The sequence below is a fragment of the Arachis ipaensis genome, chromosome B09 (assembly GCF_000816755.2).
Source record: "Arachis ipaensis cultivar K30076 chromosome B09, Araip1.1, whole genome shotgun sequence".
Lineage (NCBI taxonomy): Eukaryota > Viridiplantae > Streptophyta > Magnoliopsida > Fabales > Fabaceae > Arachis > Arachis ipaensis.
This window is the reverse complement of record NC_029793.2, coordinates 146749186-146760575: the sequence shown is the minus strand read 5'-3', so window position 1 is coordinate 146760575 and position 11390 is coordinate 146749186. Positions and strand designations below refer to the sequence as shown.

Here is an 11390-nt window from a genome sequence, read left to right as displayed (position 1 = left end):
ATTTTAATATCAAAAAAGTAATATAAATATCATTTCACTTTTTTATGAAATATGTGCAACTAAATTCCCAAAGTAATCCCCAGATTCGGCCCGTGCACCAATGTTGCCTCTCAGTTTTCAATTGCACTAAATATACTCTTCAGTTTGAGCTCCGGACTACATACAGATCCCTCTACCCAATTCCGGCATGAGTCAGCAGGCGGAGCGCTGACCTGGCGCTGCCACGTCCACATAGGACATCTGAAACGACGTCGTTTTTCATCGTGAGTTTGAACAAGGTTAGCAATATTGTTACCGATTGAAAAGAAATTTTTTGGCTACTCATTGATCATTCTTCATTTGGGTGGTTGTTTGAGGTGATTTCATTTGTGTTTGCTATTTTTTTTTAGAAGATTATACTGTTAGGTTTTTTGTGGTTACTATGTTAGGGTGAGGTTTCGTTTGCTCTGTTTTTTTATGTATGAAACAAGGGATTTTTTTCATTAATGTTATTCATGTGGAGTTGTGATACAATGTTAGTGCTACATGTGTTTAATTTGTTTATTTATATATGTTGCAGATGGATGAAGTTTTGGACATTATGTTTCATCATGGAGGAACTTTTGAAAAGGGTGTTGATGGAAAGATGGGGTACTATCGCGATAATAGAAGCTGCCTGGGTGATGTTGAGGTGGATAGGTTGGATGTATTTTATCTGGAAAACTACTTTAAGAAGCTAGGTTATGACAAAATGAAGGAAGTTTGGTGGCTTGTACTTGGGAAGAGCATTGAGGTGGGTTTGAGGAAGTTAAACACTAATGCAAAGTTACGAAAAGTGTGTCGGATGGGTTCACAAAACCAGGGTCTTATTGATATTTTTATTGAACATGAGGTTTCATCACCTGAATTACTGCAAGGGAAGGAGGTTATGATATATGTTGATGATCAAGTAAGGGGATCTTGGAGAGCAAGCAAAAAAAAAAATGCAGCATCCATTCCACACCATTGTGCTAATCCCATTGCTGAAGAGACTCCTACTGTTAACATTAGGCGACGAAGTGAGCAGGAGGTCAAAGCCTCAGTTACGGTGCCTAATGAACAACAACTAAAAAAGAAGACTAAGACAGTCCCCACCAAACCAACTCAAACCAAAGTGAGCAGGAGGTATTGCTTGAGGTCTGCTACTGAGGTAGGTTGCACAAATGGTTAGAAAAAGCCGCAAGGTAACAAGATACCTGTAATGTTGTTGTCCTCTATGAAGGCTCCTTTAATTCTGATGAGAGTTCAGAAGATGAGTCCTATAAACCAGTTAGGGAAGATACCTTGTCTGATTCATGTGTTGGGGACCCTATATTCCTTCACCTAACTACAAATAAAAGTGCTCAAAAGGGTAATGGGAAGGGTAAGGGAAAGGAGAAGATATGTGTTGATGACGACGCTTTTGTAGAGGATGTTTCTGATTTTAAAGTAGATCTTGGATTCGTGGGAGGTCTGAAAATTATGATGCCTATGATCCTGGGACTGATTCCGATGGTGCCAACTCCTGGCATTCGTTGGAGATGAAGACTCCACCGAATTCTGAAGATGAGCTAGAAGAAGAGGATGAATCTGATGAGGTGTTTTCAGTTTTTAGGGAGAGTGCTAGGTTTGGTGAGTTACATTTAGAGGTTGGAATGAAGTTTAATACCAAGTGAAATTTTAAAGAGGCTATTAGGGAGTATACCATCCAGGAGAAAAGGCGTATTCGATTCAAGAAGAATGATAGAAAGAGGTTACGGGCGGTATGCAATTTTGGATGCTAATTGGTGATACTTTTCACTTTCTATCACAAGTTTGTCATACATTAATTAGTTATTGGATTATTTTTTCATGTTTAGTTGGTTATTTAGTTACTTGGTTACTTAGTTAATCATTCACTTAGTTAAGTAGTTAGCTAACTGCTTAGTTACTCAAACTACTTAGTTAATTAGTTTTTGGAATAATTAGTTAATTAGTCTACTTAGTTACTTAATTACTTAGTCACCAAATTAGTTAATTGGTTGGTTAATCGGTTAGTTAGTTACTAAATTAGTTATTTAATTAGTTAGTTACTTAATTAGTTATTTGGTTGTTGTTTCTACTATTGCAGGAATCCCGTGTGTACATGTTTGTGCTGCTATTGCTAGAGTGAACAAGTATCCAGAAGATTTATGTCACAAGCTATTAATTATGGAGTCATACAAAGTCACTTACAGCCACCACATCCACCCCCTACCTGACCAACAATTATGGAAATGATCTGAATACAATAGGCCTTTGGCACCATTAGTTAAGAGAAAATCGAAAAAGCTACAAACCAAGAGGAGAAAGGATGCAGATGAAAGAGGACACTCTAACAAGAAATCAAAGCCAACTACCACTTTGAAGAGGAAGCTACGACCATTTACTTGCAAATATTGTCTGTAGAAGGGTCATAGCAAAAGAAGATGTTAGAAAAAGAGAGCTGCCGATGCTGCAGAAGCTGCTGTTGTTGCCACCAAAGCTGATGAGGCTGCTGTAAAGAACCCTAAAAATGCTGCTCAAAATGGCACTGCAACTACATCTGCAAATGCTACAACAACTAGTACTATTGTAACTGCCACTGCAACTACTTCTATTACAGCAATTGCTACTGCAACAGCATCTGCTACTGCTGCAGCTATTGATCCTACCCCTCTTGTGGAAGTGGATGTCCAGCAAGCTAGGATTGATCTATCTCAGCCATCATATTTTGAAGCAGATGACTCCCAAAAGGTATTGTCTCATAAGGTTTCATATTATGTATTTTGACTATTTGGAATATTCTAATTTCTATGTCTGCTTATGTTGTCGTTTGTTTGCACTGTAAAATCATCCACTTAAGAAGAAGACACCAACCAGACCTGCAAAGCTGCTACCTAGAAGAAGGTCACCTCCTCCAACAGGGTCTACAATCTTGAATCCAATACAGGGAGCTAGCGAAGCCACTGCAGCACGGTTGGCAGGCTTTCTCAAGTTTGTGCCCACCCCAGGATTCAAAGCTCCAAGAAAAAGTTATTAATGTCCATAGGTTTAGAATGTCAGTCTGAAAGTTTGTGTTATTTTGTGAAATAATTATGACAATGTTCTTCCTGTTTTTTGGTTTGTTGATGGTGATTTATAGACTTCTCTACAACTATGTTATGGTATTCAGGTTACCAGAAAATAGCTAAAACAATGCTGAATTTCTTTTTGATTGTTATTGTCATCACTGCATTATTGCAGAACTTTAGATGAATTAATGTTATTTTGGATCAATTATGAATAATATTTTAAGTTACCTATTGTTATTGTTATTTATCCATTTGATAATTGTGTGTTCAATTACATTTACAAAAACAAAACCAGGGAAACAAACTACCAAAGAGTACAATCATTCATGCAGCCACCTTATATCAATTACAATGTTTATAAAATGGATTACATTAACATCATGGTTATGCATTGCAGAAGAACTGATTCTATTCAAACCTTCAACACCAACATTAACACAAATATAAATACTATGAAAAATTCTAAACCAAGCACTTGGATCATCACTTTTACATTTTTTACATATGCTTCCAGTTTACCCACCTTCTATGCAATGTTCATCTGCATCTCACCCTTCTCATTTTCTTCATCAGATTTTACCGGCACCTTATTTTATACAGAATCTGTCCAAATAACCCGCACCAATTCTTTCTACTAGTCTGCAAATATACATTAAACTTAGCAAACATCTACCTCAAATCAACAATACTTAAAATTTCAAAAAGTTACTGCACTGACATTATAATTGGGCACCCGAAGAACGGCTTATTAAGATGCGTCTCTGTCTCTGTCCCTGACCACCTAAGGACCGGCCGACACCCACATTCGCACCACTCCGAAATTGGTCCACGCCTGCTTTGCACATTGTTCCTTGTCCAATTTTCTGTCGCAAAGGAGCGATTCGACCTTCCTAAAATGTGACTGCCACTCATGGGCGCAATAGCAACGGCAAGAAGAAGAAGAAGAAAGGAAGGAGGAAGAACTATGATTAGGGTTTATGATTGGTGTCAAGGACTACATTGGAGAATTTTAAAAGGTATTCCACATCAGCTAGCTGTTTCACTCCATCTGTGCTGACTCATGCCAGAATTGAGTAGAGGGATCTGTATGTAGTGCAGAGTTCAAATTGGAGGATATATTTAGTGCAAATGAAAACTGAGGGACAACATTAGTGCACGGCCGAATTTGGAAGACTACTTTGGGGATTTAGTCAAATATGTGATTGGGTATAATTAGTTAGAATGAAGAGTAGTGAACCCACCCGCCAAAAGTTGAAAGGTTGTGGCATTTTCCAACCTTCCCTGTTTGACTGTTAGGTTTGAAACTCTACTTTTCTTCTTCTTCCAGTGTGATAGAGCCCCCAAGCAACCGCCATTCTCTTCAACCAACATGGATCATTCCTCTCTTCAACCATCATCGCCCTACTCATCTTCAGATTGTAACAGTGTTCTTCCTTGTTTTGAACCCGTTTCAAAAGGAACAGAATTGGAACATCTCAAAGAAAGAGTAGTTGAGGGAGAAGAGAAAAACGTGTTGGTGTTAAAGGCTTTAGAATCCCTCAGCTCAATAAAGGATTGCTTGTCTAGAGTAGCAGAGGGATTAGAGGGAGAAGAGGATGTAACTTATGTGAAAGAATTATCAGAGGAACCAGAATCAGAATCAAATGAGTTAATGGAAGTGTTAAAAGTGGTTTCAAGGTATGCAAGGGAAGTGGAAACAAGGATTGAAAAGCACAAAGAGTTGAGGAAGAAAGAGAAGAGAGAATTGGAGAGCAGCCTTATAAGTTTAACCGAGGAGAATAGGGATGTGAGTAACTTGCTTAGGATTGCATTGTTGGAGAAAGAGGCATTGGAGAAGAGAGTGAAAGGCAATGAGCATAATAAGAGGATGCCACTTCTGCAGTTTGCTGAGTTTGGTTTGCACAAAGTTGGTTTTGGATTCATGATGGGGACTGGCACTGTTGACCAACCTATAGAGACTAAATCAGATAGTAGTGAGAGTGAACATGTTGTTAGTCTGGTAAGCACTCATACCAGTATTTTAAACATTTGACTTTATCATATTCATTTATCTTTTATATAAGGAGATTCATGTAATAGAAGATTCCTCTGTTACTTTTGAATGCAAGGCCTCAACAGTGGAAAGGATAATGAAGAACCTACGCCTTGAAATCACTCATTTGAGGAGATCTTTGGAGGAAGCAAGGTATTATGACAGGAAAGAGATGAGAGTGCATACAATGCAGTTATTGCATGCTAAAATACGTATGACACATTCATTGCAGGTCAGACACAGAGAGGCTCCAATGTCTGACAGAGAAACAAGGCAAAGAGATTGCGGAAAACAAAGAGTACATCAAAGACTTAGAAGACAGAGAGAGAGTGTTGGCTCATAACGTAGAGGAGTTTATGATGGAAATCAGAGAAGCGGAGGAGGAAGTTGCAAGATGGAAGGAGGCTTGTGAGTTGGAAGTAGTAGCCGGAAAGAATGAGATTCAAGAGCGTGACAAACTGGTAACACACTCTAATATTTATTGACTAAATTATTTGGTGGAAACTCAGGTGAAATCGACTTTACTAAAAGTTGATATTTGATATTCGTTGGATGAAAATTTAGTCAAATTAGTCAAATCATCTAACGGTCAATTTCACGTGAAGTCGATTTCATCTGAGTTGTCACCAAATTATATTTATACCAAGTTTGATGATTGGACGAATTTGACTAAATTATTATCTAATAATTTTCGATTATCAACTCGATATAAAGACAAATTCACGTGAGTTTTCAATTATCATCTAATATGGGATACGTATATAAGGTGGATGCACTGAAGCTAGAACTACAGAAAACGAAGGGTGCATTGGAGATATCAAGGGGGAAGCTGAGGCTGAAAGAGGAGGTGGCAGCAACGGCAATAGCAGCGCAGGAAGCAGCAGAGAGATCGTTGAAGCTGGCAGATACAAGAGCAGTGGAACTTCGGGAGAGGATGGAGGAACTCACCAAACAGTTGGAGGAAGCAGACAAGAGGGAACGCACTACTCACAAACAAAGAAGGCGAAGGCGTCTGTGTTGGCCATGGCAGCTTTTCAACCTCGCCTCTCCCCCTGAAATGAATGCCTTGCTTTACTGACATGTAAATAATAAAAATCTTTAACTATCCAAGTTACGAGGAAAAAAAATATTTAAATGAATAAGAATTTGTTATTAAGTTATTATTTAACAATAATAAGCGAATATACCGAAAATAGCTTCCGTAGTGTGCGTCTTCTTGTTGGACGCTGGGTGGCGTTAGGGTTTGCAGAGTCGCGCTTCGTTTTCTGGAGATAACTGACACCTTTGCATTCCGTCACGGTACGACACTTTTTGCTCATGCCTTTATTTCGTTCAACCTTCAATTTTCATTTTCTTTTCTTCATTTTTTTTAAACAATTCAAGACTAATATACTATTATTGGAATTGAATATGCACCAGCTTTTCAATTTCTCTGTTATTCAATATTCATACTCGAAGCCCAAGATTCGGTGAATTAAATTATTATTGTTGATTGAAAACGGTGGAATTTGATCTGAATTTCAGAAGCCAGTTGATTCTTAATAATAGTTAATAGCAAGCTATGGATCGTAAAGCAGAGAATGACAGTGTGACGAAGAAGTTGGTTTCATCATGTGATGTTGAAGCTTTGAAGAAGTGCTTGGAAGAGAACAAGGGTGACTATCTCAAATGCCAATCACACATTGAAGCTTTTAAATCATCTTGCTCAATCAAGAAGCCTAATTCATCCCTTGATTCTGCACCTCACCTCAACACATCAAGCTAGATTCTTGACTTTCATTTCGAATTTGCGTCCCCATGGAGTGGTTGGCAACTTGTATACTTGTATTAACAGTCAATAATTAGTGAGCAAAGTTGTAACTTTGCACAACTACAAAATTTAGTGTTTTATTCATATAGCAGTGAACTGTTTGTGATGTAGTTTTGTACCTTTCCCACTAACTCGTCTTGAATAGAATAATTTAATTGCATAACACATTTGCACTGAGGATAGGACATCTAGCATGGAAGCTTATCTTATGTGCTAGATGCACTGGGATGAAGACACAAAAAGAAAAATTGCATTCCCTTCTGATTTTATTTTGAGAATTATGTTTTTTAATTTGTCTAAGATTCATTTTCCAGTGTAAATATCACATTGAAAAATATCTGGAACAGCCTTACTTAATTCGGTGCACAATCAAATTTCTCCGGTGAACGTTTTGCTTACAGTAAGTCAGTAACACAGTTCCCAATTCTTAATGGTGATAATCACCAGAGGATTGTTCTCTCATGAAGTATTATGAAAGCCTATATGTAAAGAAGTAGTAACAGAATCAGAATGTGCCAAAGAAACGAGATTGTCACATTCCCTCTCTGACAGAAATTCTAAGACTCTTCCAAGTACAAGAAGGTCCTATTGCAAATTTGCAGGCCATGATGATACACTCCTTCATAAATTGGTTGAGACTATCGTTGTATATATGAAGCAGCTTAAGAAGAATACTAGACACCCAACTATTCCTAACCAAATCTATTAATATCTTCATTTGTTCCATCATTAATATACAACTAGCCACCAAAATAATGCAAAAGAATGAAGAAATTTTGTGTTCATGGCTATACTTTAGTCATCTATGCCAGCTTAAATTACATGATCATTGTTTCTTGAGTACAATGTGGCCATGCTCATCCTTATCGAAAAGACGCTCAATTAATTCTTCCCAGCTTTCATCCACTGTACTCCTATTAGTCGAGCCAAAAGAAGACTCACCCTGTGACCTTCTTGAACTCTCCTCTCCCTCCTCTTCAAAAGTACCATATTGTGATGGTGGTGTAGAAGCATGAGGAACATCTAATGTCTTAGCTCTTTGTAATGCTGCTTTGTATTCTTGACTGTGTCTAGTTAAAGTTTCTTGCCGCTCCATCATTTGCTTTGCAGGTATTTGCATCGTGTTATCTTTTTCCCGCATCAACTGCAGTTGGCGAAAAAACATATGCATAAGGTTGATTCTTGTTCATTAAATAGACAACATGCCAAATTACCAGAACATGAAGAATATTCGCAGATTTACGGACATGCTGAAGGACAGAGAGAGGAAAATATGAAATGCTTTTTTATGATTCTCGTTAGTCCATAAGATGAGACTTAAGAGGCAAACAGATTGTTATCACTTTCATACTGAAAAATGTAAGTTTAGTAGTTTTCTCAAATTTTATACTCCTCTATGTTCTAACTATTTCAAATCTTAAGGATGGATTGTGGAGAAAATGCAAATAAAGGCAACCATTACAAGGTTATTAGACTTACATCAAGAGCTCTTTGTGCTTCTTTCTCTATCCAAATGATGGCATGATCTGATGTAGCATTACAAGAAAGGACTATATGCTCAAACCTTCCATCTACAGGCACTGCTGTCCTCACAACTGGGGGAAACCTTCCCAGTCTGCACAGGAAAAGGCATTCATGAGTTGCCAAAAGAAAAATCTGTGTTAACATTCTTTTAAAATAGTGCATATCTAAATGGTTTCCAATTAAAGAAACAAAAGAATAAGTATATCCAAGATGACTAAAACAGATACGGTTGCATTCAAACTGCAGGTAAATTTCAAAGTACAGTTACAATTCCTGTATAAACTCTTCTTCAAATCCAAATTAAATACCTAAAAGGCTTTCTCTCGACAATGTGGTAAAGGCGACCAGGTGCATATAGTCTCCTTGGATCTTTCAACATCGTTTCCTCTGGTATACATGTATCTCTCATGCACCTCAAGCACAATATGCATGGTAAACTGTCCGCCCAAGAGAACGACCATAATGATTCCACTATTTTACCATTACAAAAACTGAATAAATAAAATTACATTGACAATCATCTCCACTAGCTGTTGACATCAACTAATTTCATTTCAAGATACGATGAAATATTTTTGTATCAAATTTCCTAAATGATGGATATTATGAAACATAGTGAGTAAAGGGCAGATTAAAGAAGCCCAAAATCGATTAAAAGAGAAAAACCCATTTCAAATCCATCCAGGCACTAATTGGGAGTCCCAAACAACAAAATCAAACTCAAACTCAACTTTAGAGACTAAAATAATTGAGAAAAAATCAGAAGGGAGTTGTAGCATAGACTTTAGCATACTAATAACATGCTCTAGCACTGGACAACAAATAGGATATCTTTGGGCAAAGCCTTAAGGCATACCAGAAAAGAGACTTGAATATATCTTCCAATGGAGTGGCTGTCCTTGGTAAGAAGTCATCCTGAAGCACAACAGAGTTGATGACATCTGCATATCTTACTGCCAAGTTTAGAGACATACATCTAGCAGGTGCAATAGCATAGCACCTGACCCTCTTCCTCTCGATATTTCCAAGTCTATCCCGATTCTGCACCACCACCATGCTCAACATTGCTGCTACTCCTGATCCAAGGGAGTGTCCAGCAAAAGTCAGAGTGTAATTTGGATGCTTTTCCACCAATTCCCTTAAAACTTCACATTCAGCATCCAAAACCCATCCGGCCGCCTTCAGCAGCCCATTGTGAACATATCCCCCATCGAATTTCCTCTGCCCCAATCTATTATCCAACAGAACTGCATAGTCACTCTCCTTTGCCAAATTCAGACCCCTAAAGGCTAGTACTATATCAGCATGATCATGATCAAGATACAGCATATAGGGCGGTGCACGCCCTTGTGTATCTTCATATGTCTTTCTGAGTACCAACCAGTCAGGGTTGATTCCATAGCCACCAGGAGGTGCCCAAAGAGGGTTCCGAAGATCATCTTCATACACGGCCAAAATATAGCGACAAAGGCGAGGGACAGGCTCAAATTCTTCTGCTGTGGCAAGGCCCCAAGTCTCGCTGTCATGGCCTGCAGTATGAAGACATCGTTTCCAAGCCCAACGGGCACAAGCCAGACAGTAAACACACTCAACAAGAGGTATGCCACATACAATTGACATTATGTGTGCCTATACACATACTAAGTAAGATGCAAGATGGAATCCGAAATGGGGGTTTCCACAATATGCCAAATTTTCTGACTTTTCCTATTCACAAACGAATATCAATCTCCAGTGAAACTAGAAGTGTGCACTTAAATGCAACAAAAGCACTTTATTACTTGCACAATATACAGAATATCGATACTAAAGTTGTGGAGCACCTATCACAGATCAGAAGCAATAAATTTTGATAGCAGATGTAATGTAACAAAAAAGGAAAAAAGGGAATAAGTTGTATGTAGTATGTGATGAGAAGTTCAACAAGGTAGTTATATGCAGGTAAAGAATTCAGTAACAACAAATTGTGATTTGAATAAAGTAGATGCCAAACCAGAGTGGCAAAGCGATCAACAAGGAAACCACAGGTTACAACAAACGTAACTTCTTGCTAAATGCTGTAACAGTTGTCTCAACAAACAACTAAAGTACAATATGGAGAATCAAATTAATTCGGGAAACAATTGCAAAGGGGATTGATGAATAGCAAAATTGAACAATGGAGAAGTATTCCAGGGAAACCCAGAAACTCTCAGACTCAAACTCTGATGCTAATGGAACCTCAAGGCAAAACTGATCAGTTTGATCACAATTTTCTACATTGGCTAATAACAACCAGAAAGGGAAGGACAAAAGAGTAAAGGCACCCAGGTACCAAAATTCAAACCAAAGAAGGAAGTTTGGCTGGAGACATCAAATTTGGCGTTGGCAGTGTCATAGGCTTTTTCACGGTCGGAAAAACAACCTCGGAGGAGGTTCAGATGTATGAGGATAGAGGAAAAGGTTGGGTTTTGCCTTGTGCTGAGTTGTGAAGTCATATATAGTAAACTTGAATCTTTTCTTCAATTGATGTTCAAAGCAAAAAGGGGTGGGAGGGATGGTGGTGGATGCACCTGCAAGTCAAAGGCTAATTGGTTTTCAATTGCTTGGGAAGATGACATGGTGCAATTGATGAATCATGAATGGAACACGTTCATCATTATTGGTCATTGGCTTTCATATTTATTAGGTAAAGTTGTGTCGGAGTAAATAGTTTTACTATTTTAATGGATTTAATCATTTATTGTTAGATACAGTTATTTGTGTCTCACTCTCTCACATGACCCATGCTTGGACTTTGGACTGTGCTGCTTTACTTGCATTACTTCCACATGACAAACTTGATGCCATTGCAGGGAAAAAATCCTCTAAAGTAATGACAATGTTAATAAAGTGGTAAAATAATATTTTAATCATTTTTAAATTTATATTATTTATTATTTGTAAGTTCTATTATTTTAATTTAATAGTAATTAAT

General features: G+C 37.9%; 2 protein-coding genes across 3 annotated transcripts; one reads left to right on the top strand and one right to left on the bottom strand.

Moving 5' to 3' along the window:
* LOC110266482 (uncharacterized protein At3g49055) lies at positions 4395-7179 on the top strand. Of its 2 annotated transcripts, none has more exons than XM_021111292.1 (5): positions 4395-5067; positions 5177-5253; positions 5333-5561; positions 5867-6399; positions 6520-7179. In XM_021111292.1, exons 1-4 carry the CDS (start codon positions 4438-4440, stop codon positions 6176-6178), a joined length of 1248 nt encoding a protein of 415 aa, XP_020966951.1. In that variant the 5' UTR covers positions 4395-4437; the 3' UTR covers positions 6179-6399; positions 6520-7179. The 2 variants fall into 2 exon arrangements, with proteins under 2 accessions (XP_020966951.1, XP_020966950.1); XM_021111291.1 differs by having other exon boundaries at positions 4408-5067; positions 6625-7075.
* On the bottom strand, positions 7424-11106 carry LOC107618081. Its single transcript, XM_016320009.2, has 4 exons — positions 9291-11106; positions 8743-8871; positions 8390-8525; positions 7424-8054 (listed from the first exon to the last, which is right to left on the bottom strand). The coding sequence occupies exons 1-4, from the start codon at positions 10052-10054 to the stop codon at positions 7737-7739; spliced, it is 1347 nt and encodes a 448-aa protein (XP_016175495.1). The 5' UTR covers positions 10055-11106; the 3' UTR covers positions 7424-7736.